At 38.5% G+C, this 27,282-nt stretch overlaps 1 protein-coding gene and 1 long non-coding RNA gene across 4 annotated transcripts in view; one reads left to right on the forward strand and one right to left on the reverse strand.

Annotated features, from left to right (window-relative positions):
- Positions 1-27,282, reverse strand: part of LOC123312239 (TBC1 domain family member 20) — a 96,654-nt gene that overhangs the window by 40,889 nt on the left and 28,483 nt on the right. For all 3 annotated transcript variants that reach the window (XM_044896566.1, XM_044896569.1, XM_044896567.1), the window contains exons 3-5: positions 26,681-26,833; positions 26,521-26,615; positions 25,975-26,168 (exon numbers count right to left, since the gene is read on the reverse strand). In XM_044896566.1, the coding sequence (XP_044752501.1) occupies positions 25,975-26,168; positions 26,521-26,615; positions 26,681-26,833 (442 nt within the window). The remainder of the gene's footprint in view (positions 1-25,974; positions 26,169-26,520; positions 26,616-26,680; positions 26,834-27,282) is intronic.
- LOC123312243 lies at positions 2,795-3,374 on the forward strand. Its single transcript, XR_006537595.1, has 2 exons — positions 2,795-2,929; positions 2,987-3,374. It is a non-coding gene; the product is annotated as an uncharacterized LOC123312243 (long non-coding RNA).

Consider the following 27,282-nt stretch of genomic DNA (forward strand, 5'->3'; position numbering starts at 1 on the left):
CTTTCTGTCGAATTTAAATTTAATCCAAATCTGTTCTAAGTGCGCAGACGTATCACCCAGTATAATCTCAAAGCGTAACCTATCCGATACATAAAACAGGACACCGCCACCAATAGATCTGCGATCCACCCTGACGCAATTATAGCCATCAATATCAATTAACGAAGTGGGGATGTGACCACCCAACCACGTCTCCGAGATACCAACAATATCGAAATTATTTTGCTGTAACACATGCTTGAAATCCTCCAAGTGCGGAATCAACGATTTTATATTGAAAAATGAAAAAGAGAACTTACCCATCCTCACTTATGTGTGCACATTCCTTACAAAAAAAACATCCTGTCTGAATCAAGTTACATCCCACTCAACAGCCACTGACGCAAGTAGGTATGAAAATAAACAAATAACAAAAAAAAAATATGACAACACTGAAAAAAAAATCCGCAAATACAAACATTGTCACCCCCTAAGTTTTATTTAAAAATTTATCAATATCTGAAGTTGAACTGATCATGTGTCTTCTGCCGGACACTTCAATAAATACTTTCCCCATATTCGACCAAACTTTTTTCATACCCATCTTCTTTTTCGCTTCGAGTAACAACTTATAGTTATCCTTTGTTAATTTTTCTGCCAACACAAGATGAGTTCCCTTCAATTGTTTTTTATTATAATAAAGATCATTTCTGGAGTTCAAAGAATTGAACCGAATCAAAATGGGTCTCTTTTTATTATTTTTGATTTTTGGGCCCACCCTGTAGCATTCTTCTATTTGAATATCTTGTAATCCAAAATTTTGCTGAAAGAGTTCTTTCACTTTATTTTTCAAATTTTCGCCATCAATTTCTTTCATTCCATAAAGTCTCAACTGCTTTAATTTATTCTCCAGTTCCAATTTCTCAATTCGATTTTTCAGAACATTCATCTGCGTTATTTGTTCGTCATATTGTTCCTGCAAAGATGTTAACTTCCTATCTGTTTCATCCAGTCGCTTATTAATCATATCTTCAACGACATCTGCCATTCTAATAGACAACAAAGATATAAACTCCTTATTGGATAAACATTCCATTATGCATTGTTTGATTTCCTCTTTTTGATTTTTTGTAATCGGCATATTTTCAGCTTTATTAATGTTGCTTCAACTGAATCTTCACACTAATCTGTAGGCAATTTAACGACGAATCGAATGGTATATTTTACTAGTCGATATGGTGCTTCTATTTTACCTCAGGAATAATTAATTCAGGAGTGAAAATTTATACGTCTATTCGATGCGAGACATGTGGGTACATGTCTCGCATAGGTTTAGAAGAAGCTTGTTTTCCTTGCAAAAATCAGCAAATCGATTTAAATCTTCTTGAATACGTACTGCGTCGTTAGGACAAGAAATAGAATGAAACATCTTTAGATCATCGGCAAAATTTAAAACATCTACTAACGTCATTAATAAAGCAAAAAAAGTAATGGGCCTAAGTGGGATCACTGAGGTACACCCGATGTGATATGCACCGCTTCAGATCTGAAACCACCCAAACAAACACGCTGATGTCTATTAGTCAAATAGGACCCAAACCACTCCCACACACACCAAACCCAGCAAGCTTAGAAATCATTATGGAGCGGTCAATTTTATCGAAAGCCTTGCTAAAGTCGGTATAGACAGCCCCAACCGAATCCATATTCTCCTAGATATATTCAATATTAGTCTCCACTGAGCGATTGTTCATGAAACCAAAAATAAATCATAATAAAGGAAATCCGTCACGACGCTCTCAAACAACTTACCAATTGCGCAGAGTTTAGAAATAGGTCTGTAGTTCTCAACAAGATTTTTATTCCCTGATTTGAATATAGGGGTGATACTGCTAAATTTCCATTTATAAGGGAATCAGCCATCCTTTAAAGACTTGTTGAATAAAATAAATAGAGGTTCAACAATCACATCGCAACAATTTTTCAAGAAAGAGGAAGGAATACTATCAGGGCCAGGACTCCCATTGCGCATGGACGTGATCTTAGCACGGATATCATCGAGCTCAATACTAAAATTACATAAATGCAGAAGAACCCCTTCAGAAGGTTCATTATAGATTATAGCCGAGAAAGGAAGAAAAACTGAGGCAAAATAATCAGAGAACTTATTACAAATTTCCTCCGGCTAGTCGAGACACAACTGGGTGTACCGACAGAATAGGACAAACAAGGAGAACCCTTCTTATTCCCCACATATCGCCAGAAAAATTTCGGATCATCCACAATGCTACCCTCCCAGAGATATAGAAGGGGGGAGAATGAGCTTCGACCACTGCGCATCCTATTTTCATGGGACAAAAGTGGGGCCGCCATTTGTCAGGTCATATCACGGTATTATGATCACGGTCTAACAATTTAGTGAATATTCTTGTCATTTAGCTGCCATTGCCTGCTGTCCATTCAAACGAATGTAAACAATAATAACAAATATCAACGTATTTTTGGTGATATTTAGCGGATTCGTGTGGTTTTATTAGCTTTTTTTCGCTGAATAGCAGGATATTTACGATGGCTTACTTCACAATTATAGGTAAGTTCCCAATTATATGAATTTTTGAATATCTTTAATAGATTTACAAATTTTTTAACTTGTTTCAGTATTTCTCCTTCAAAATTGATGAAAAGACACATCGAATTGAAAAAACTCCAAGCATCATATAAAAGGAAATTATACAATTAAGTCTCTAAAAAATAAAATAAAACACATGAAAGAAGTGATGGACTTTTTGAGACAAGATCAACGTATTTCTGAAAATGCTGCCCATCATTGGGAAAAATCTTTTGATTTAGTGCCACATTGATGAAAAGATATTTAAAAAATGTAGAGAATGATACTATAACCCTAAAAGTTCCAGTCTTGAGGGAATTGTAATATTCTTCAAAAATAAAGGTAAGATGAGATAATTTGATATGAAACTGAAATGATTTTATTTTATGATTGTCTCAGGGGGACTTCATGTACCATCATATGGAATTATAACGATATGTCAATCATGAATTTGCTGATTTCAACTAAAAGTAGAGTTCCAAGAGATGAAAATTTTCTCGAAGCATTTGCAACAATTCAGTCCCAAAAATTTTATGATCGAGTTAATGATTTGTTCCCTTCCTTGAAAGAACATTTTTTATATTCTTCAGTGATTGACAGACATCATGGCTTTCTTTTAGTGAAAAATATTGCCAGATCTCATTTTAAAATCAGAATATTCAATCTGTGTAAAAAGTTTATACTGAAAAATTCAAGGTTCTGCAATTAGAAAACTTCATCATTTGATTATATGCAGCAATTGATACTGGATATACAATATTGTATAAATAAAATGAATAGAAAAATGTTTTTTTCTTTTATATATTTAATGCCAGAGGTACTGAAAAATTTATCGACTTGTTAGCTTTCATCATATCATGTCTTACTTCCAATACAAAATATCAGATCAAATTATCCACTTTGAAAAATTTAGTGTCCTTCAGATAGACAAAATCGTGTTTCCTTAGAAACAGAAAATAAAATTAAAACTTAATAGCAGAGTTCCAGAATTGCATCTCGAAGGAAAGTGGGTGAGCAATTTTTCAGGTTACTTTGCTCTTATCGTAATCAGGGAACAGTAGTGAAAAGAAGCAATTCTGGAACAAACCAAATATTGGTGACGCTTCGAAGTCTATATATATCAGTATACCCCATAAGACCAAATTGCTAGAATCTTCAAAATCATGGATTTTATTTTGAAAACGTTACCTATTTTGATATTTCGTTTCATGTTTTTGTTTGTTGTTAGAAACACAAATCCCACTGATTTGCTCCCAACCAGAATCAACATAGAAGTATTTCAATGATTTCAAAAATTTTGAAATTGAGTTAGGTTCTCAAACTGGGAGAAAAAATTCGAAAAACTTTCATATAAAGTCAACATAGGTACCTACTCTATTACAATATGAATAGAAAAGACAATTAAATTAAAATCTAGTGCTCCCTTCATCGTTGATTACAAACGCTTGAATATAATTCAAAAGGATTCATTGGTACAGTTTAGATAATATGTTCAATAATTGCACATCTCATTATATTCACCAGAATACACAAAACAAAAAATTTTTTCCTTCGTTGACATTTTTGCTATTCATTTTGTATTGTACTGAATAAATAATAAACTAATTGACCGAAATCTCATAATTTCAAGTACTGTTATCAACGAAATCATAACATTCAAATTCTGAATTTTACGTCCCCCTGTATATAACTCTTGCCACATGCTATCACTTTTAGGCGGTGCTGTATATATTTCCTGACAAATGGCGGCCTTCAATTTTAGCCAGTTCGCGCAGCTTGAAGCTCAATCTCCCCCCTTCTATATCTCTGTACCCTCCACGCTCGCCAAATACTTTTTGTAATCCTCTGAGATCAGATACCTGGCTCTAGCCCTCAAAAGCTTGAATGTAGCGTAATCCAACGAGTTGGCATATATCTTCCACCGCTTATGAAATTTTTTCTTTTCCCTAATGGTCTTGATAGAAGCTAGGGAGACCAAGTTGGATATTTTCTGCAGTATTTGGGCTAGGAAAGGACCGAACTATCAAATATATCATCCAAAATCTCATAGAATCTATCCACAGCAGTATCTAGATCTTGATAACACAACCCGCTGGTCCAATCCATGACACCAAGAGCTTCATTTATCAGCACGATTGAAATTTCGATTGCATTACATTACAAACATTTCTTATGATGAACAGGAAGATTTATATTGAACTGTAAAGTATTATGACTTGGATCTTCAGGAACTAGAGGGAATTCAGAGAGTTGAAAATCGGTTATATTGAAATTGTTATTAAGAACTAAGTCAAGTGTATTGCCGGAGACATTGATAAAGCTGTTGAACTGATGAACTGTATGTATGTATCGTGAAACATATGAATCGAGGTTGATTTCGTGGCTCTCTCGCGTTTTCGATCGATTTTGGGTGTTTGTTAACGTGATAAATTCCCAAAGTTATAGAAGGTGTGACTAAGTATCGGCAGTTTTATAGTGGAAAATATTTTTCCGATCGGTGTAGGGGCTTGGACATAAATCATAAATAACAATTAAATATTTTCTTGAATTAAGATTGTGAATTCACAGAATTCAACATGCCAGCGAATTGTTTGTCATGTGGTACACCGGTGAGCAGAAGTAAGCCGGCTGTTCGATGTTTTTTGTACGTTAATGAAGCACATCTGAATTGCCTGGGGATTCCTTCGGAACCGGTGTGAACCTAGCAGACCGTTTCCAGCAGACCGTTCGACGGAAACACCCGAACGCGGTGACCAGTGGCGTACTGCCAAAATTTTTTAACACGGAAACTATGCACCAGAGCATAACCATATTTGGAATGTAGGATCTCTATATCGATGTGATTAACCACAAAAAAAATCAGCGACTCGCATAGGGATCCAGGGGGTGTTTCGTCATCCCCTAAACTTAAAAATTTTATAACGCGGAAACTATTCGCCGGAGCATAACCATATTTGGAATGTAGGATCTCTATATCGATGTGATTAACCACAAAAAAAATCAGCGACTCGCATAGGGATCCAGGGGGTGATTCGTCATCCCTTATATTTCGAAATTCGATAACACGGAAACTATTCGCCGGAGCATAACCATATTTGGAATGTAGGATCTTTATATCGATGTGATTAACCACAAAAAAAATCAGCGACTCGCATAGGGATCCAGGGGGTGATTCGTCATCCCTTATATTTCGAAATTCGATAACACGGAAACCATTCGCCGGAGCATAAACATATTTGGAATGTAGGATCTTTATATCGATGTGATTAACCACAAAAAAAATCAGCGACTCGCATAGGGATCCAGGGGGTGATTCGTCATCCCTTATATTTCGAAATTCGATAACACGGAAACCATTCGCCGGAGCATAAACATATTTGGAATGTAGTATCTTTATATCGATGTGATTAACCACAAGAAAAATCAGCGACTCGCATAGGGATCCAGGGGGTGATTTGTCATCCCTTATATTTCGAAATTCGATAACACGGAAACTATTCGCCGGAGCATAACCATATTTGGAATGTAGGATCTCTGTATCGATGTGATTACCCACAACAAAAATCAGCGACTCGCATAGGGATCCAGGGGGTGATTCGTCATCCCCTAAACTTCAAAATTTTTTAACACGGAAACTATTCGCCGGAGCATAACCATATTTGGAATGTAGGATCTCTATATCGATGTGATTAACCACAAAAAAAATCAGCGACTCGCATAGGGATCCAGGGGGTGTTTCGTCATCCCCTAAACTTAAAAATTTTATAACGCGGAAACTATTCGCCGGAGCATAACCATATTTGGAATGTAGGATCTCTATATCGATGTGATTAACCACAAAAAAAATCAGCGACTCGCATAGGGATCCAGGGGGTGATTCGTCATCCCTTATATTTCGAAATTCGATAACACGGAAACTATTCGCCGGAGCATAACCATATTTGGAATGTAGGATCTCTGTATCGATGTGATTACCCACAACAAAAATCAGCGACTCGCATAGGGATCCAGGGGGTGATTCGTCATCCCCTAAACTTCAAAATTTTTTAACACGGAAACTATTCGCCGGAGCATAACCATATTTGGAATGTAGGATCTCTATATCGATGTGATTAACCACAAAAAAAATCAGCGACTCGCATAGGGATCCAGGGGGTGTTTCGTCATCCCCTAAACTTAAAAATTTTATAACGCGGAAACTATTCGCCGGAGCATAACCATATTTGGAATGTAGGATCTCTATATCGATGTGATTAACCACAAAAAAAATCAGCGACTCGCATAGGGATCCAGGGGGTGATTCGTCATCCCTTATATTTCGAAATTCGATAACACGGAAACTATTCGCCGGAGCATAACCATATTTGGAATGTAGGATCTTTATATCGATGTGATTAACCACAAAAAAAATCAGCGACTCGCATAGGGATCCAGGGGGTGATTCGTCATCCCTTATATTTCGAAATTCGATAACACGGAAACCATTCGCCGGAGCATAAACATATTTGGAATGTAGGATCTTTATATCGATGTGATTAACCACAAAAAAAATCAGCGACTCGCATAGGGATCCAGGGGGTGATTCGTCATCCCTTATATTTCGAAATTCGATAACACGGAAACCATTCGCCGGAGCATAAACATATTTGGAATGTAGGATCTTTATATCGATGTGATTAACCACAAGAAAAATCAGCGACTCGCATAGGGATCCAGGGGGTGATTTGTCATCCCTTATATTTCGAAATTCGATAACACGGAAACTATTGGCCGGAGCATAACCATATTTGGAATGTAGGATCTCTATATCGATGTGATTAACCACAAAAAAAATCAGCGACTCGCATAGGGATCCAGGGGTTGTTTCGTCATCCCCTAAATTTCAAAATTTTATAACACGGAAACCATTCGCCGGAGCATAACCATATTTGGAATGTAGGATCTTTATATCGATGTGATTAACCACAAAAAAAATCAGCGACTCGCATAGGGATCCAGGGGGTGATTCGTCATCCCTTATATTTCGAAATTCGATAACACGGAAACTATTCGCCGGAGCATAAACATATTTGGAATGTAGGATCTCTATATCGATGTGATTAACCACAAAAAAAATCAGCGACTCGCATAGGGATCCAAGGGTTGTTTCGTCATCCCCTAAATTTCAAAATTTTATAACACGGAAACCATTCGCCGGAGCATAACCATATTTGGAATGTAGGATCTTTATATCGATGTGATTAACCACAAAAAAAATCAGCGACTCGCATAGGGATCCAGGGGGTGATTCGTCATCCCTTATATTTCGAAATTCGATAACACGGAAACTATTCGCCGGAGCATAACCATATTTGGAATGTAGGATCTTTGTATCGATGTGATTAACCACAAAAAAAATCAGCGACTCGCATAGGGATCCAGGGGGTGATTCGTCATCCCTTATATTTCGAAATTCGATAACACGGAAACTATTCGCCGGAGCATAACCATATTTGGAATGTAGGATCTTTGTATCGATGTGATTAACCACAAAAAAAATCAGCGACTCGCATAGGGATCCCGGGGGTGATTCGTCATCCCTTATATTTCGAAATTCGATAACACGGAAACTATTCGATGGAGCATAACCATATTTGGTATGTAGGATCGTTATATCGATGTGATCAATCACACAAAAAATCAGCGATATAAAGATCCTACATTCCAAATATGGTTATGCTCTGGCGAATAGTTTCCGTGTTATCGAATTTCGAAATATAAGGGATGACGAATCACCCCCTGGATCCCTATGCGAGTCGCTGATTTTTTTTTGTGGTTAATCACATCGATACAAAGATCCTACATTACAAATATGGTTATGCTCCGGCGAATAGTTTCCGTGTTATCGAATTTCGAAATATAAGGGATGACGAATCACCCCCTTGATCCCTATGCGAGTCGCTTTTTTTTTGTGGTTAATCACATCGATATAAAGATCCTACATTCCAAATATGGTTATGCTCCGGCGAATGGTTTCCGTGTTATAAAATTTTGAAATTTAGGGGATGACGAAACAACCCCTGGATCCCTATGCGAGTCGCTGATTTTTTTTGTGGTTAATCACATCGATATAGAGATCCTACATTCCAAATATGGTTATGCTCCGGCGAATAGTTACCGTGTTATCGAATTTCGAAATATAAGGGATGACGAATCACCCCCTGGATCCCTATGCGAGTCGCTGATTTTTTTTGTGGTTAATCACATCGATATAGAGATCCTACATTCCAAATATGGTTATGCTCCGGCGAATAGTTTTCGTGTTATAAAATTTTGAAGTTTAGGGGATGACGAAACACCCCCTGGATCCCAATGCGAGTCGCTGATTTTTTTTTTGGTTAATCACATCGATATAGAGATCCTACATTCCAAATATGGTTATGCTCCGGCGAATAGTTTTCGCGTTATAAAATTTTGAAATTTAGGGGATGACGAAACACCCCCTGGATCCCTATGCGAGTCGCTGATTTTTTTTGTGGTTGATCATATCGATACAGAGATCCTACATTCCAAATATGGTTATGCTCCGGCGAATGGTTTCCGTGTTATAAAATTTTGAAATTTAGGGGATGACGAAACACCCCCTGGATCCCTATGCGAGTCGCTGATTTTTTTTGTGGTTAATCACATCGATATAGAGATCCTACATTCCAAATATGGTTATGCTCCGGCGAATAGTTTCCGTGTTAAAAAATTTTGAAGTTTAGGGGATGACGAAACACCCCCTGGATCCCTATGCGAGTCACTGATTTTTTTTGTGGTTAATCACATCGATACAGAGATCCTACATTCCAAATATGGTTATGCTCCGGCGAATAGTTTCCGTGTTATAAAATTTTGAAATTTAGGGGATGAAGAAACACCCCCTGGATCCCTATGCGAGTCGCTGATTTTTTTTGTGGTTAATCACATCGATACAAAGATCCTACATTACAAATATGGTTATGCTCCGGCGAATAGTTTCCGTGTTATCGAATTTCGAAATATAAGGGATGACGAATCACCCCCTGGATCCCTATGCGAGTCGCTGATTTTTTTTGTGGTTAATCACATCGATATAGAGATCCTACATTCCAAATATGGTTATGCTCCGGCGAATAGTTTCCGTGTTATAAAATTTTGGCTGTACGCCACTGGTCACCGCGTTCGGGTGTTTCCGTCGAACGGTCTGCTGGAAACGGTCTGCTAGGTTCACACCGGTTCCTTCGGATGTGTTGAGGACGTTCGGACGCGGGGGAGGCATGAAATGGGTGTGTGACGGTTGCTGCACAGGTGATAAGGAGGTGCCACGTAATAATCATAACAATAATATTGATATCAAACTCGATAAAATTATGTCCGATTTGACTGCTATCACAAGTCAGCAGGCGAAGTTCATGGATTCATTGAACTTTTATGGGAACAAGATAGATGATTTTGAGCTGAAGATGGCAATCTTTGAGGACATCAACTCGAAGCTGCATAAGCACGATGCTGAGCTCAAGACTCTTGTGGATGAGAATACGGACATAAGGCGAGAGTTAATTGTTTTACAACAACAGCTCAAGTCGAAAAACCTAGATGTCATCGGAATACCGGAAAGAAAAAATGAAAATATACTAACTATTGTGGAAAAAATCGCCTCTAAGCTTGGTGTTCCAAATGTGGGAAATTTCATAGAGGGCTGCTATAGAATTCACTATATGCCAAAAGTTAATTTGGGGACAAGACCTATCGTAATTGACTTCAAGAATAAGTCTTACAGAGATGAGTTTTTGCGAGCATATAGGGGAGATAAACAGAAAATCAAAACGAGCGATATTGGTTTTGATGGGGTTGAAGAGACCATATACGTTAATGAAAGTCTGTCCCCCTATTACAGAAAACTATTCAAGTCAACTCGACAGTTTTGTAGAGACAATAATTACAAATATTGTTGGGTCCAGGATGGCAGGCTGTTGGTGAGGAGAACTGATTCCTCGAGGATTTTTAGCATTGTTTTTGAGGCTGAGCTGAACAAGTTGCCAAAGGAGTAGTGCGTGATTCCTTTTGGTAGTTATTTTTAGATATAGTTCGTTTACATTACCGGGAATGGCTTTTAATTTGACTTTATCTTACCAAAATTGTCGAGGACTGAGAACTAAAACGACAGAATTTCTTAATTCATCATGGAATAGCACTGCGGAGGTGATATGTGTTACGGAATCGTGGCTCAGATCGACTATTAGCAGTTCGGAATTTATGTGTAGGAATTATAAAGTGCATCGGAAAGACAGATGTGATACGGGCAATATTAAAAAAGACGGAGGTGGCGTATTCATTGGCGTTGCTGAATGCCTGCAGTGCGCGCAGGTGACGGAGGTCTGTCATTTGACCATGGTTGAGGACGTTTGGGTCAAGATTAGGCTCGGTGGAAATAGAAGCCTATTTATTGGTGTATGTTACATCCCCCCAAATACAACTTCTCAAGATTATGCGGGCTACTTTGACGCTGTGACCATCTTCATGGAGAATCATGCCGATGACATTTTCCTCCTCGTTGGTGACTTCAACCGGCCACTTTTTTCCTGGCATGCGGATTTGAATGGGGAGCTTGTTTGTGATGATGTGCAGAGAGACTCGTACACCTTCTTCCGGAACTTCACAGCGTACAACTCGTTAGTACAGTTTAACGGTAATCTCAATAAAAATGGGAGAATATTGGACTTGATTTTGGCTCCTAATATTGACATCCATATATCGCATTCTTCATCTCCACTCGTGAGTGAAGACCCACATCATCCTGCCTTAGATATAATGGTTAACCTTAGCATAAATAAGCATAAACCGAAAAACTTTATGTCAACGTTCAAATTCTTTAATGCTAATTATTCCGAAATAAACAATGAACTTTCGACCGTAGATTGGAAGAAGATTATGAACAGTGAAAATGTAAATACTAATGTTGCTCATTTTTATAGTATTCTCAATCATGTGATAGAGAAGTATGTCCCCGAGGAGATCTATGAGACCCGGGGGTTTTCCCTGTTGGTTTTCCACTGCGTCAATTAAGTTAACAAAAGAAAAAATTAAAGCTCATAAAAAGTATAAAAAATTCCGTAAAACTGAGGACTATGCTTATTTTTCTGTTCTTCGTAAACAATGTAAGAAACTGATTGAAAGAGATTACTCTGATTATATAGCACACATCGAAAATAATATATCTAAAAATCCAAAGAACTTCTGGTCACATGTTGCGGAGAGTAGAAGAGACGGGCGGATTCCTAGTTCGATGACTCATGAAGATAAGGTATATGATAACGGCCAAGATGTTGTTAATGCGTTCGGTGAATACTTCGCAGGTGTTTTTGATGATCCCAATAAACCGATCATCTATAAAAATAACAAAAACACGAATAATTTCGATAACATCAACATTGATTTTATTCAGAGGGAGGATATATTGAAAAAGATAAGCGAGCTAAAACTCAATAAGGGACCTGGACCGGATTCAATTCATCCTGTATTTATAAAATCTTGTGCCAATTTTCTAGACTTGCCGCTACAGATGATTTTCAATCAGTCTATTCTCACCGGAATTTTTCCCAGTAAATGGAAAGTTGCTAAAATTACTCCTGTTCATAAAGGTGGAAGAAAAGATATTGTGTCCAATTACCGACCGGTCTCTGTTCTGAGTCATTTTGGGAAAATATTCGAGTCAATCATAGCAGACTTTCTTTTTCGATCACTAGGAGGGAAGCTCAGCATGAAGCAGCTTGGATTTTTCAAGGGAAGGTCAGTTCTTACTAACTTGGCCCCATATGTTGATTTCATCTCAAAAAATCTGGATCAAGGTACTCAGGTGGATGCTGTGTATACGGACTTCGCCAAGGCCTTCGATAAGGTTCATCACGGAACATTGTTAGGCATATTAGCAGATTTTGGGGTTTCAGGGAATCTATTGCTGTGGATTGAATCTTACTTGTCGGATAGATGTCAGTATGTTGTTGTGGAAGCATTCTCGTCCGCAGTTCACGAGGTCACATCAGGAGTTGTACAAGGGTCGCATTTGGGTCCACTTCTTTTTAATGTTTTTATCGACGACGTGTCAACTTGTTTTTTACATGTTTATTTCGAAATCTATGCTGACGATCTCAAAATGTATAAGTCGATTGTAAGTTTGGATGATGTCACTGGATTTCGTGAAGATCTTGACAGGTTTTCTGTATTCTGCTCGAAACGATATTTAACACTCAATATTGGGAAATGTAAGCATATAAGATTTACTAAAAATACTAACGTTATGGAACGTAATTGTGGAGGAGGTGAGATGTGTGAGGGACCTCGGAGTGTTTCTTGATTCGAAGCTGTCATTTGAGTTTCACATAGACAGTGTAGTCTCTAAGAGTTTTAAGATGCTAGGTTTCGTTTTGAGGATTTCTAAGGCGTTCAAAAATGTGGAAACAGTCAAGACTCTATATTTCAGCTACGTACGTAGCAATTTGGAATATGTAACACCGATTTGGAGTCCCTTCTATCATAAATATATCGAAAAATTGGAAAAAGTACAAAGTAAATTCACAAAAAGTTTGCTTTACCGTTATGGTAGTAGACAAGACTACGCTTATGAATATAGACTTCAATTGTATAAAATGATGAGCCTGGAAAATAGAAGAGTAATGTTCGATCAAATATTTTTGTATCGTATTTTGAATGATTGTTTTGATTTCCCGTTGATAGAGAATATTCATTTTAATGCACGCTCTTTCAGTGGTCGTCGAAGACACTTATTTTTTGTACCACAGGCTAGGACCTCTCTTTATTATAACTCCATTTATTTGAGAATAACACGTTTTTACAATTGGCATGTTGGCGAACTTGATTTGTTTAATTTGTCCTTGTCCGAATTCAAGCGGAGACTGATACAGTATTTGTCAAAGTATTAAAATTAGGTAATTAAATTTTTTATATATGGTGCTAGTATAGATCTTCATTTCATATTTATATTACCATGTTTCACGATATTGTTGATTTTATGTAAGTTAAATTTGTAGTGAATCCCTGTTATTGGGTTTATCCTGTTGGGGTTCCAGTTATGTAAATAAATAAATAAATAAATATACTGATTCAAGCCCGATAGGGAAATGGCGTCCACGAAGGAAGCCGAACAAGGATCTCTAGCATTACTTGGGATACTTTGGGTTCATACTCCACTTTATTTCTGGCAAGTTGAAGTCGCCGCAGATAACAAAGGTATGGTTATAATCATTATTATTAACTACTTGTAAAGGAAGTTAAGGCCACCATGTCTCTTGGTGGGATGTAGGCACATCTAATGTGAACTCTAGCTTTGCTACCCCGATTTGGAACTATAGTTACCCAAATGTCCTCAGCTTCTGAGCACCAGGAGCTCTCAGAAAAACTCGTGAGATTATTCGAGACTGTCACTAGAACACCACCCCCCTACTCTTGAGCAACGAGCCAGACCTTCTATCTCGCCGGTAGACATTATAGGAGTTATTTAATACCTCAGAGTCTAAGATATTATCATCGAGCCAAGTTTCCGTTAGACAAATTATATCATATCCACTCATAGATGAGTACTAACAATTTAGATTTTATACCACGTACATTTTGATAATATACAGAAAGACCCATGAAAAGAAAACAAAAAACTGAAAGAAAATGAACTAACAAATACAACCGACTACAACTCAGAGGACTTATACGATCTTAGATAATAATAATAATAATAATAATAATGTCTGGCCTGCCTGGCAGCTATCTGGTAGATGGCCTGCCAGGTAGCCATCGTAACGACGTAGACGGTGCAGCCAGCCACGCCTGCTGTCCGCAGTCCCATTCCTTTTTCCTCTCTCTTTCACATCCTTTATAGGGGTGCTCTTTCTGCTCTCATTTCTCTACCCCTCACCCAAACCGAGAAAGGGGAGCACAAACCCATGAAAATGGTGATAACGAGAAGCCTCGGAAACAAGTCGCTGCCTGGGGATCGTCAGGGCATGTCTGGAGCCGGCGCTGGACATGACAGCATGCGGGACGTCGGTGGCAGGATGTTGAGGAAGCGGGCTCCTGCTGCAAAAGAAGCTACAGCTCCAAAGCAACAACAGCAACCAACGAGTCCAATTCAATTGTCGACTCGAACCGCTGAAGGTGCTGCGCAGGATATTCAGCCAGTGCTCACCCAAGCGGGGTTAGTTAGAAAGCGCATGAAGTGGACAACGTCCATGAATGAAACTATTGTGCGCATATATAACTCCATCACGGGACTAGGGCAGAACACGAACAACTATAGAAAAAGGCTCCATGAGGAATTCTGCAACGCCTACCCAAATCTCAATGTCACTGAACAACGAGTGGCAGACCAGTACCGCGTAATTCTGAGAAATGAACTAATACCAACGGCCCGAATCGACGCAATCAAACGAGAACTTCAGCGTCCGCCTACAATAGAGAATAACACCAACACCTCTGATGAAATTCACATGCCGGGGCAACAACAGGCAGAAGAAACTGATACTGAAAGTCCATCTTGCAACGCAAGTGAGCCTGAACACCAGGACGATAGGAAAGAGCTCCACCGACAAGTTGACTCTGACATGAGGAGATACTTTGCCGAACTGGAAGGAACAGATCCTCTTCATCGAGTAGCACCTCCACGACTCAATACATCCAAGAAACTGTCACTTATAATCGACATCTTGAATAAGGACGTTTTACCTGAATACCTACAGAACGGAAGTTCATTGGAATATCTGCATCTAGTTTTTCACTGTGCAGCGCTAACGACAGCGAAAACCATGGGGGCAAAAATTCGCCGAACGAACAACGATGGTCCAAAATTACACAAATTACACGCGCCAGCATGGCAGAAACGTCTTCAACACAAAACAGAAAGGCTAAGAAGAGACATTGGACGACTGACGGAGTACTTGAACGGGAATCGCGGAAGGAAGGTTGTGAAAGCTGCCAAAGAAATCATCGATAGAAACAGAACACACACCGAACGAGAGACAGAGAATGCTACAGCACACCATTGCCTTGACACTCTGAAGCAAAAATTAAGTCTGTATGCAGAACGCCTGAGGAGATATAAAAGCAATTATAGCCGGAAAAGAGACAATAATTCATTCGAAAAGTCCGAAGAATCTTTCTACCGGTCACTCACATCGTTGAATGGAGAAAATGGAAAGTTACCACCAAAGGAAGCCATTGAACAATTCTGGACCGAACAATTATCAACGAAACCTCAGTTCAATGGAAATACCGGATGGATTGAAGATGAAAAATCTGAAGCTATAAGATATGAGCCGATGCAGCATGACATGATCACAATTGAAGAAGTAAAATCAGCTATCAGAGGACTGCACAACTGGAAAGCACCTGGGCCTGATGGATTACAGAACTTCTGGATCAAGAAACTTTGGATCATGCATGACAAATTGACCTCCGCAATAAATGATGTCATCGAAAATCCTGAAAGAATGCCAGTATTCCTTACACATGGCACAACATACCTGTTACCTAAAGACCAAAGGAATACAGAAGACCCATCCAAGTACCGACCAATCACATGTCTTCCAACGATGTACAAATTAATCACATCGTGCATTTCGAACCGAATTTACAACCATTGCGAAAGGAATAACATCATCGCCATGCAACAGAAAGGATGCACCAAAGACAGCCGAGGGTGCAAAGAACAACTAATAATAGATTCAGTTATCTGCAATCAAGCGTTCTCCAAGCGAAGGAATCTTTACGCTGCGTACATAGACTACAAAAAAGCATTCGATTCTATACCTCACGAATGGCTCTTGACGATCTTGAAGATTTACAAGGTGGATCCCAATATTGTTAAGTTCCTTAAAAACGCCATGTCAACCTGGCGTACTAGTCTCCAAATGAAAGCAGCAGATTGCTCCATTACAACAGGACCTATTCCAATAAGACGCGGAATTTTCCAAGGAGACTCGCTGAGCCCTCTGTGGTTCTGCATGGCCCTGAATCCCTTGTCTCATAGATTGAATTCTACGGACTACGGATTCTCCATCAAGAGCGGCAGTAGAACTATGATGAAACTGAATCATCTCCTTTACATGGACGATTTGAAACTCTTCGCATCTACCAAAAAACAAATGCAACTGATGCTGAAAATGGTGGAAGGATTCTCGGAAGACATCAAAATGAAGTTTGGACTAGAAAAATGTCGACTGCTAAACATAACGAGAGGGAAAATGGAAGATGGTACGTTCAAACTCAAGGAAGGTGCAGAAATTGAAGCATTGAAGGAAGGAGACACATACAAGTATCTAGGCATAAAACAGGCAAGAAAAATCAATCAGACCCAGATGAAGAAAGAATTAACGGAGGAGTTTACCCGAAGATTGAGAAGGATAATGAGAACTGGTCTTAACAGCAAGAACCTGATAAAAGCGATTAACACCTACGCTTGCTCGGCGCTGAGCTATTCATTTGGTATTATCTCTTGGACGACCACCGATTTAGCAGCTTTGCAGAGAAAAATACGGACGATACTGACTAAACACAATAAACATCACCCCAAAAGCTCAATAGAACGGACAGAGCTGCCACGACATCTTGGGGATAGAGGAATTGTTGATTTGTCCAACCGTATGTCCCAGGAAATTGAAGGACTTCGAAAATATTTCTTGAGCAAGGCAGCTTCGTCAGAACTCCATCGAGTAGTTTGTGTTGCTGATACTTCCACACCGTTAAAGCTACACCAGGATCACTTGGAAACCGTCGAACACTCTGCAGAAAGTAAAATGCAGAAACTGATTGGCAAACCTCTGCATGGGAGGCACCAGAATGAGGTCAACCATGATTACTTCGACATATCTGCGTCGAACTACTGGTTATGGCTGTGCGACACATGAAACTATCCAGCACATCACCGGGGGATGTCAGAAGTTCGCGGGCACGGAGTACAAAAATAGACATGATGCCGTTGCCAAGATTCTTCACCAAGAATTGGCACTGAAACACCAACTTCTGAGTTCGAAAAAGGTTCCTTATTACAATTACCATCCAGATGCTGTATTGGAAAATGAACATCACAAGCTCTACTGGGATCGCACGGTTCTCACAGACCGGAAAATAACCCACAATAGACCAGACCTCATATTGCTCAATAAGGATGAGGACAGAGCACTATTCATCGATGTGGCGATTCCAAATAATAACAATCTTCTAGATAGGCACACTGAAAAAATTTCAAAGTACAGAGATCTCGAGGAACAAACCAGGAGACAGTGGAAGCTGAAAGATATCAAGACCATCCCTATTGTCATATCATCTACAGGCCTGATACCGAAGAAACTGCTAGAGAACTTGAGGAAGCTTCAGTTGGACGAAAATATCTATAAAGTCATGCAGAAGGCGGTACTGCTGGGAACGACGAGAACTGTACGCAAGTACATGGGAAATTCAGAGAAACAAGGTCTGCTCCGACAGGAAGTGCGTGTGGAGCAGGAATCCAACCTACAGCAGGGAGGCGAGGAGCGACCCGGATCCGACCACCACCACGAGCCCGAAAACCTGGAAAGGGCTCCAACAGAGCTTAATCCTTTTGATATCTGAGATATCTGGGATAAGTGAATTTTCCTCTGGAGAGGAGTGTGAAAGCCGCAAGGCTGAAGTCATAAAAATAGACATGATGCTGTTGCCAAGATTCTTCACCAAGAATTGGCACTAAAACACCAACTTCTAAGTTCGAAAAAGGTTCCTTATTACAATAACCATCCGGATGCTGTGTTGGAAAATGAACATCACAAGCTCTACTGGGATCGCATGGTTCTGACAGACCGGAAAATAACCTACAATAGACCAGACCTCATATTGCTCAATAAGGATGAGGACAGAGCACTATTCATCGATGTGGCGATTCCAAATAATAATAATCTTCTAGATAGGCACACTGAAGAAATTTCAAAATACAGAGATCTCGAAGAACAAACCAGAAGACAGTGGAAGCTGAAAGATATCAAGACCATCCCTATTGTCATTTCATCTACAGACGTGATACCGAAGAAACTATTGGAGAACTTGAGAAAACTTCAGTTGGACGAAAATATTTATAAAGTCATGCAGAAGGCGGTACTGCTCGGAACGGCGAGAACTGTACGCAAGTACATGGGGAATGCAGAGGAACACCGTCTGCTCCGACAGGAAGTGCGGGGTGGAGCAGGAATCCAACCTACAGCAGGGAGGCGAGGAGCGACCCGGACCCGACCACCACCACGAGTCCGAAAACCTGGAAAGGGCTCCAACAGAGCTTAATCCTTTTGATATCTGAGATATCTGGGATAAGTGAATTTTCCTCTGGAGAGGAGTGTGAAAGCCGCAAGGCTAAAGTCATAATAATTTATTGATCCTGTTAGACATCAAACAATGTATAGGACAAGTCACAGAAATCAGACCATTACAATTGATCACATAAATATTCACTAACCGAGTAATAACAATTCTCTTAGAGCAATTCTTTGACCACTCTCTTGAAATTCTTCAGACTGAGAAATCTTATATTCGCAGGAAGATTATTAAAAAGCTTAATGCATTGATAAGATGGTGACATCTGGTACTTAGATGTTCTGTGTTTTGGAAATGACAGCACTGTTTTATTTCGGGTGTTGTAATTGAGAAAGCTTTGTCAGATGGTTTTCATTCTCTTTGGCATATACCAGGCACTTGAGGATGAATATGGAAGCGACAGTCAAAATATTGTTCCGCTTGAAAACCGGTTTACAAGAACTGCGAGGTGCAATACTGAACATTATACGTATAATCCTCTTTTGGGTTATGAAAACTTTACCAACGTCCGATGAGTTCCCCCATAGCATAATATTATAAGAGATATGACTGTAAACAATACTATAGTAGATATTCATTAGTGATTGCAGAGGAATAATATCTTTTATTCTACTGATCGCGTAGTATGAACTATTAAGTTTCTTGCAGACATCATCAACGTGTAAGCTCCACCTTAAGTTTTCGTCGTAATGAATCCCGAGAAATTTTGCATGGCTTCCAGCTTGTATCACATTATCCGAGTACCGCAATATCATCCTATTCAGATCATTACTCCGGTTTTGAAAATGAATGAACTCCGTCTTATTAATATTAATCATAATATTATTTTGTCTGCACCAATCTACAAAAAAGTGCACCAGCAGCTGACATAACGCCTGTAATTCCTCAAAGGAACCTGCACTAATCACCACCGAAGTATCATCGGCGAACAATATCAATCTCAGTTTTTCGAGGAGAAGACGGATATCAGGGATACCCGTTATCAAAATAAACATTTCACAGGCAGATCGTTAATAAACAATAAAAATAGAAGTGGTCCCAGCACAGATCCCTGGGGAACGCCCGAATTAACGCTACGCTCTCGTGAAAATGAATTGTGAACCCTGACAGATATAGTTCTTCCTTCGAGATAACTGAGAATCCAGGTTGAAAATATACCCCTGAATCAATGACGGCTCGTCAGGGTATGCAGGGTCGGCCGGGCCGACCCAAAAATAATTGAGAAATAGAAAATAATTATAATTATTTTATTCTTCGAAACTTATTCCAAATGATCAATTTCAATATTCAAATCTCGATTAATTCCCTTGTATAACGCACTACAAACTACAACTTAATTCGATCAACATGACGCCCCAGTCGACTTGAATTACTTTATTTCGAAGTTCTTTTTACTTACGCTAAACACGCTAGGTCGGCCAGCCGCAGGAGCATAGCGAAACGCTTCAAGTTATGGTACCGTACAGCACCTACGTCGCACGCAGTTATCACCAAGTTGAACTGTACAGTACATCGAATTACGTCGCTGCTAGATACATACATGGTCGGCCAGCACGGGTTGGGCCTACCTTGCTATGGTTTGGGCGTTTAGTTTTCATATTTCTAGATTTCCTCATTGTCTATTGACTCTATTGCAAGATATTATATTATCAAATGAATAGTTAATCATTAACCCATAATAACCTAGTGTTACACATATGTAACGCAAATTTCACTGGCAAATCTATTTTATTTCTCAGTAACTGTAGCTATTAGCGTTACATATATGTAACACCATTTTTCTCAAACAAAAACTATACAATTTTCAAACAGAAATTGAGTTGTTTTTGTCTTGTACACTCTATAAAGAATATTTATTCAATAAGAATAGTGATCATAACTCAGGTTATTAAGGGTTAAATATTATGTCTATTTTAGAAAAAAACGTATTCGTACCGTTTAAGAGTAGTTTAGTCAATGAAAATATAATATATCTCTAATTATAGTTAGATTTTTTGTTTATTAAATGAATAGTTGATTTTTGAAGAAGGGTATTCGTACCGTATAAGAGTAGTTTAGTGATTTTTTGACCATAAAAATTCGTAATTCCTAGTGAATTTATAAGGGCACGGTGATTTCGAAGCTTCTTGAATACGCGTAGATCGGCCGGCCGAGCCTCGAAGTGGGGATATAAGAATCGCATCCGCATCGCTGTTCTCATATTGAATTGAATTAGGTCAGTGTCGTAGAATAAGAGAAAGGGGTGTACGTACGTGTTCATCAGTTTTCTTCGATTCATTTCGTAAATTTTGATAATCTGAGTGGATTATAAATTTCTTGGATTGTTGAATAATTGGAGTGGTAGCAAATCGAAACAAACTTTGCATCCTGCCACAAAATCATATGACAGTAGAAGGAGGAATGGTGAAATAAAGAAAGGAAAAATTAGCACATTTTCACTCAAAATCAAAATTGTAGATGTGTTTCAGAGAACTTAAAATTTTGATCCGTATGGACGTTGATGTTTTGTGTTTAATAAATTTGTTATCGGTATTTACAGAAAGACCCCGAAGAAGAATAAACCTATTATTGAAAAGCTTGGCAAAAACAAAGAAGTGTAGTACATTCTTTCTCCAAAAACAAGCCGTAACTTTTATACACTGCGGTTGTATAAAGAAAATCAGATTATATCTGCAGGGTGGAACATAAGTCTGGAATAAAATTAATGTTTTTTCAATATTAATCAAACACTCAAAATGAAGACGCTGAAACCCACCAATTGCTTTTCAATTAACTTCTTCTTCTATCTATTAATAGTTTCTCAACCAATAACTTAACATTAGGATGCTGAAAAACATGTCAATTGAGTTCTGATTGCACTTATTTTTGGGACATAAAATTGAATATTCCGCGTTTTCATTTCCAGTTATTGGTTGAAAAAATAGATACTAATTTTATTCCAGGATATTCCCTGTATATCCTGGGTCGGGCCGACCCACACCTTATGGGCACGAGCCGTCACTGCCCTGAATCCAATGTTGTAGCATTTATCGATCAAGAACTCGAAAGAAAGGCTATCGAAAGCTCGGGATAAATCGAAAAACAACCCGGCGACGAACAAGTCCCCATCGAGGCATTCGTGGACGTACTCGACAAAAAATAGGGCCGCCGTGTGAGTTGAGCGACCAGTCCTGAACCCGTGTTGTGCAGTATCTAGTATATTGTACTTGTCAATAAGTTCATCTGTTTCATTCTGTTAAAAACAATTCTTTCGAAAACTTTAGAAAACACACTGAGAATAGAAATAGGCCTATAGTTAGCAATGTCATGCACATCATTTTTCTTATGGACAGGTAAAACAATAGCTTTCTTCAAAAGATTAGGGAAAACACCCGAGCTAATAGAAAAATTAAAGATGTACGCGAAGTGTGGCGCTATGTCAGCCGCTATTATCTTCAATATACGAGCAGAAATGAAGTCAAACCCTGTACTCTTTTTGTTCTTTAGACTTTTAATTACATCGGCAACTTCATTATCCAGAACAGGCTGAAAAAAAAAGTTATTGTTCAATATTGGTGAGACGGTGCACGAAATCGACAAGTTAGACCCATAATAATTGAACAAAGTTTTTTCGGTAACTGAGGAGAAATATTCAGCAAAAATGGACGTCAGATTATCAGGGTTGACATATGACATACCATCAACAATTAACTCAAAGGGTTTGCAATTCTTTGACTTCCGGCCAGTTTGGAGATTTACTAAACTCCACACTGTTTAGGTTTTGTTATCAGAGGTTTAGATGACATCGCGGTAATAACGAAATTTCGTCTTTTTTATTAGTGAATTGTAAGAGCTTTTGGCCTTTCTATAATTCTCGTGGGTAGAGTGATGTTGGACTTTAGGACTGTGCTGTGTTGTCTCGAGGTGTTTGTTTCTTCCTAAAAAATCGTCCACCAAAGGAAAACTCTCTCAGACATACTCCTTGGGGCCAGAAGGATTCATTGAAAATTCTGTCGTAGGATTCTTTGGATTGTAGGCCAATACTGAATGCAGTGTTTTGACCCTGACAATTCAGCTTCTTCACAACAATTTGCTCCTTAACACCCTCATTCTGCAAGTAAGATAGCATATCTTCCTCAGACACCTGCTTTCCAGCGATTTTTCCGACATAAATCCATTGCCTACGTGTTGCGCCTCGAATTAGCATATTATCGTCATCTATAGATTTCGTTCCATAACAAGTTTTATTATGAAATGGTTTCTTTTTAAGCCTTTTTCCTTTTACTGTAGACCAACCATCGTCAGAATCTCCTTTGTTTATATTCGCCTCGGTTGCATAGCCAGATGAACATTTGTCATCCAAGTTTATCATCGAATTTACAACACTTGGTGGCGACGGTGGCGTTTGCCTCAGGGTGGGCATTCCTTGCGTACGCTTCTTAACCGCAGAATTATAACGGGAATTCCCTGATGTCGGATAAGCGTCATATCCACTATCAATATTATCACATTTATCACCTTTGGTTTTATCACTACTTTTTGTTTCATGTGTGTTTGTTTTTGTTTGGTTCTGAAGGAATTGAACCTTTTCATGAAGTAATCCGTTATTTCCAGCAAGAATTTTATTCTTACTACGACACTCCTCTTTCGGGTACAGAATTTCCATTTTGGGGACATCATTTTCAGTTTTCATCTGGGATTGCTCCTCGATACTTTCTGTTGGCCGCCTGTATCAGACACGACGGATGGAATATTCCATAACATTTTTTACATTGAACAAATTCTTTAACCTTTTTACTGCATTGGTTACAAACTGTTTCGAGATTCTCACTGATATTATTCGTTTTCGCGGATCGATCCGTCGACAACATATTTGCGAGAGGACAGATCCTCTTCACCAGAGACCCTAACGACCCTCGACCTATCATCCTTTCTAACGAAGATGAAACCATTGCGTGTCCAAGCAAACTTATAGTTTTTGCTGCGTGTGACCTCTTTGGTTTTTTTCAGAAGTTTCTTATTTTTTGGAGTCGAGTGTTCATTAATATACAAATCATCAGAGATATTCTAAATCTTCAAACCCTTGTTAGGTTGCAGTGACTGACGACGTTTGGTCTTAGATGCTCCGAGAAAATCGCTTCTGTTTCAATGTGAACTTAACCACGATAGGCTTTGGTCTAGAAATGTCAAATGTTGGAACTCTGTAAAAACTATCCACATCGGATGAGTTAATGGGACAACCGATAACCTCTGCAACCTTAGATATAATGTGGGAAATATTCTCATTAGCTTTCTCTGGAACACAACAGATCTCCAGGTTGTTGACTCTATTCTGTTGCTCCAATACTTCCATGCGCTCCTGTAAATCCTTCACGGTAGACTTCAGCTGCATATTTTTTCTGGTTATCCGCTACATATCGACCATCATTCGTTCAATAACAGACGTGCTCCGCTCAAACGGGGAGACGGAGTCACTACAGAAGTTGACGGATTCAAGAAGAGTATCATATCTAGCAACAAGGGACATTTCTGATTGAATATTTCGCAGCACGCTGAGCGAGTCTGGGGAGGTCTCCACAACATTATGCACCGCCGTCGCTCGCCTTTCCTGATGTGCATAAGCGGCGGCTTATGCACATTTCCCCCGCTCCTGCATCCACCGCAGGTCCAAGAAACCCCAGGCATTTGAAAAGGAGGAACGTCAGAAAGGTTCACGCATTTGGCATGAAAAAATTTCCCGCCACCACTGCATTTCAATCCCGGGAATCTAGAAGAGATGCTTCCCGTACATGTATCGCCATCAGGCATGGCAGAAGAAGAAGAAGGGATATAAAGGATTGGGCTATATACAGGGACACAGTCTTCACTCCACAGTGGCCCGTCTGGGAGGCTCGAAAAAACGAACAAAAAGAGGCCGAGGAGAGAAAAGGGAAGACAAAAGGAAAACAGACGGATAGTGTTTGTTCTCCTTTAGAATGGAATTCCCACAGCCAGATGTCCCAATACGATAAGGTATTACCGAGGTAAACAAACCTCCAATGAAGGAGAATTATAACACCAACGTTAAAATATGAGCAAGATGAACTATAATCACAGTTTGAAACTCACTTCAATAATATAATTTATAACAAAGTATTTATATCTTCGGGAAAACAAACTAAACAAAAGTATCAATCACCGAGACGTGCTAGACAGAACGACATTCGCATGTTATGGTAAATGAAAGGAAAACTAAGGGTAGATAGGGGACACTGAAGTGGGTCCGAATAACCTATATTTAAAGAGTCTATCTATTATTATAAGTAGAATTAACCACGCGAGATAAGAAATATTGAATAATTTTCAATTATTCCTTAAATTCAGCGTAATTTTGGCATATCGAGGGTCAAAACGCAGTACTAACTAAAATTTTTAACGAAATCCGTTTTAATTTGAAATATTCCGTAGAATAGGGGCTGCCATCTGTTGGCTAAGTTTTAGCAGCAAAACGCAAAAAACTAAATCTCGTATTTACTTCCGCAGCAATTTTACAAGCATCAACTCGTGAAAGTAGTTTATTTCATGAAGATAAAAAAATTATGGAATCTTTCTATAATGCTCTTATTGTGTTCGTTTTTAACACATATATTCACAAAGAAAACCTTTACTTGTCGTTTAGAACCAAAATAAAAATTTTTTATTGGTCTCCTGAAAATTTTCCAAATTGTTTATTTCCTGCGTTTTACCCTCGATATATCACTTTGAGAATATTTGCAATATATAAAGAATTGAAACGCCGATGTCATCCCTCCGCTATTTTTATCGAAATATGTTGAAAAACCGTCGAAAAATGATTGTGAAGACAAGTTTCATAGACACTAGAGTTCAACTTTTTTTTCACATAAAAAACCAACTAAATTAGAAAAAAAACAGGCAGGATGTCTCCAAGACTTCAATAAAAAAAAATAAGGCTTCACGTAAAAAATGAAAAGCGTAAATTAAGAACTAGTAAATGCCGCTTTTGAATGGAGATTCTTGAGGTACTACTTTCCCTTAAGCAATTTTTGTAAAACTAAACTTACATTTCAAGAAAGTTATGAAGTTTTTCATCGATTCTATGCAAAAGAGGATACATATAATTTAATCTAAAGGAAGTCTTTTCCATCGTAGATTCCATGCATTCCTTCAAATGGTCGGTGCTAAGGCGTTCCATAATTCTGAATGCGATTACCTCTCCTACCACTAACAAAAATGTTATAGCTACATCATGGTATCCCTGCAAAAAATGAATGTTATTAAAACACTATCTCTGTAATACACCGAGCGTCATTAAATTTTATCTGTTGGATTGACGAGGCCGACAAATCAGTGCCTTAATATTAAAAAATCATAATGAAGTGAGTTTTAGAGAAGAATGTTACTCAAAAATTGGAAAATACGGAACACTACATTGAAAAATCAATTAATAATAGAATTGATACAGCTCATAAAATATCCAGCACAAAACAGACAATTACTCTTATATGTAGCTACCAGACAGGGTGATTCCATAAAAGTTCAATTATATATAATATACATATCTAATATATAAGAAACTCGGACTTTATGAAATTATACTAGAAACTCACCTGATAATACTTCAAATGAGGATATTTCATTATTACTCTTAAAATAAGCACTGTCAACTGATCTTGTAGAGCTAGCCTCTGCTTCAAAGGAATGCCTATTAAATATTTCTCATTCAAGTCATCTATTCAAAATAATATTTCTTAATTCTTAATTTCTTACCTGGCGGAAATCTACTCAATGATCTGTTCACATCAAGAACTACTTGGTTATATTCATCATGATCAGAGAGTTCTAAAAGGGTAGGTATTTTCTCATTATTCTCATCCGGATCTACTTCTAAGAGTAGAGGCCATACCTTTCTTCGAAGATCATCTGAAAAATAATCATTGCTACATTTTGAAAACTTATATTCAAAAATTCCAAAGTTGTTTTGAAAACAGAAAAGCCTTTTATAGAATTAAAAACTGAAAAAAATTATACGAAAACAATTGACACTTTGATGTCCAGCATCACAAAGCTTAATGAGATTGAGGAATCAAGCGTTCGATTGACGGATCCAAACTGGCATCAAATGATATTTGATGCCAGTTATTATAATCCTATACATCCATTCTGTAGTGTTACTTTTTTCAACTTATCAAGCATTGAAACAATTTAAGTCATTTCATTTTGGAAAGGTTTTGTGGAACCCGCCTTCAGTGTTTCTTTCTCTATAACTGAACTATATACGGCTATAGTTCCGCTCACTTCACCAAGGTCGATGATGATCGATTTTTTCTTCACATCAGTGGAGTAATAGGTGTGTAATCGGGGCAGGTGTG

The sequence above is a fragment of the Coccinella septempunctata genome, chromosome 4 (assembly GCF_907165205.1).
Source record: "Coccinella septempunctata chromosome 4, icCocSept1.1, whole genome shotgun sequence".
NCBI classification, from domain to species: Eukaryota; Metazoa; Arthropoda; class Insecta; order Coleoptera; family Coccinellidae; genus Coccinella; species Coccinella septempunctata.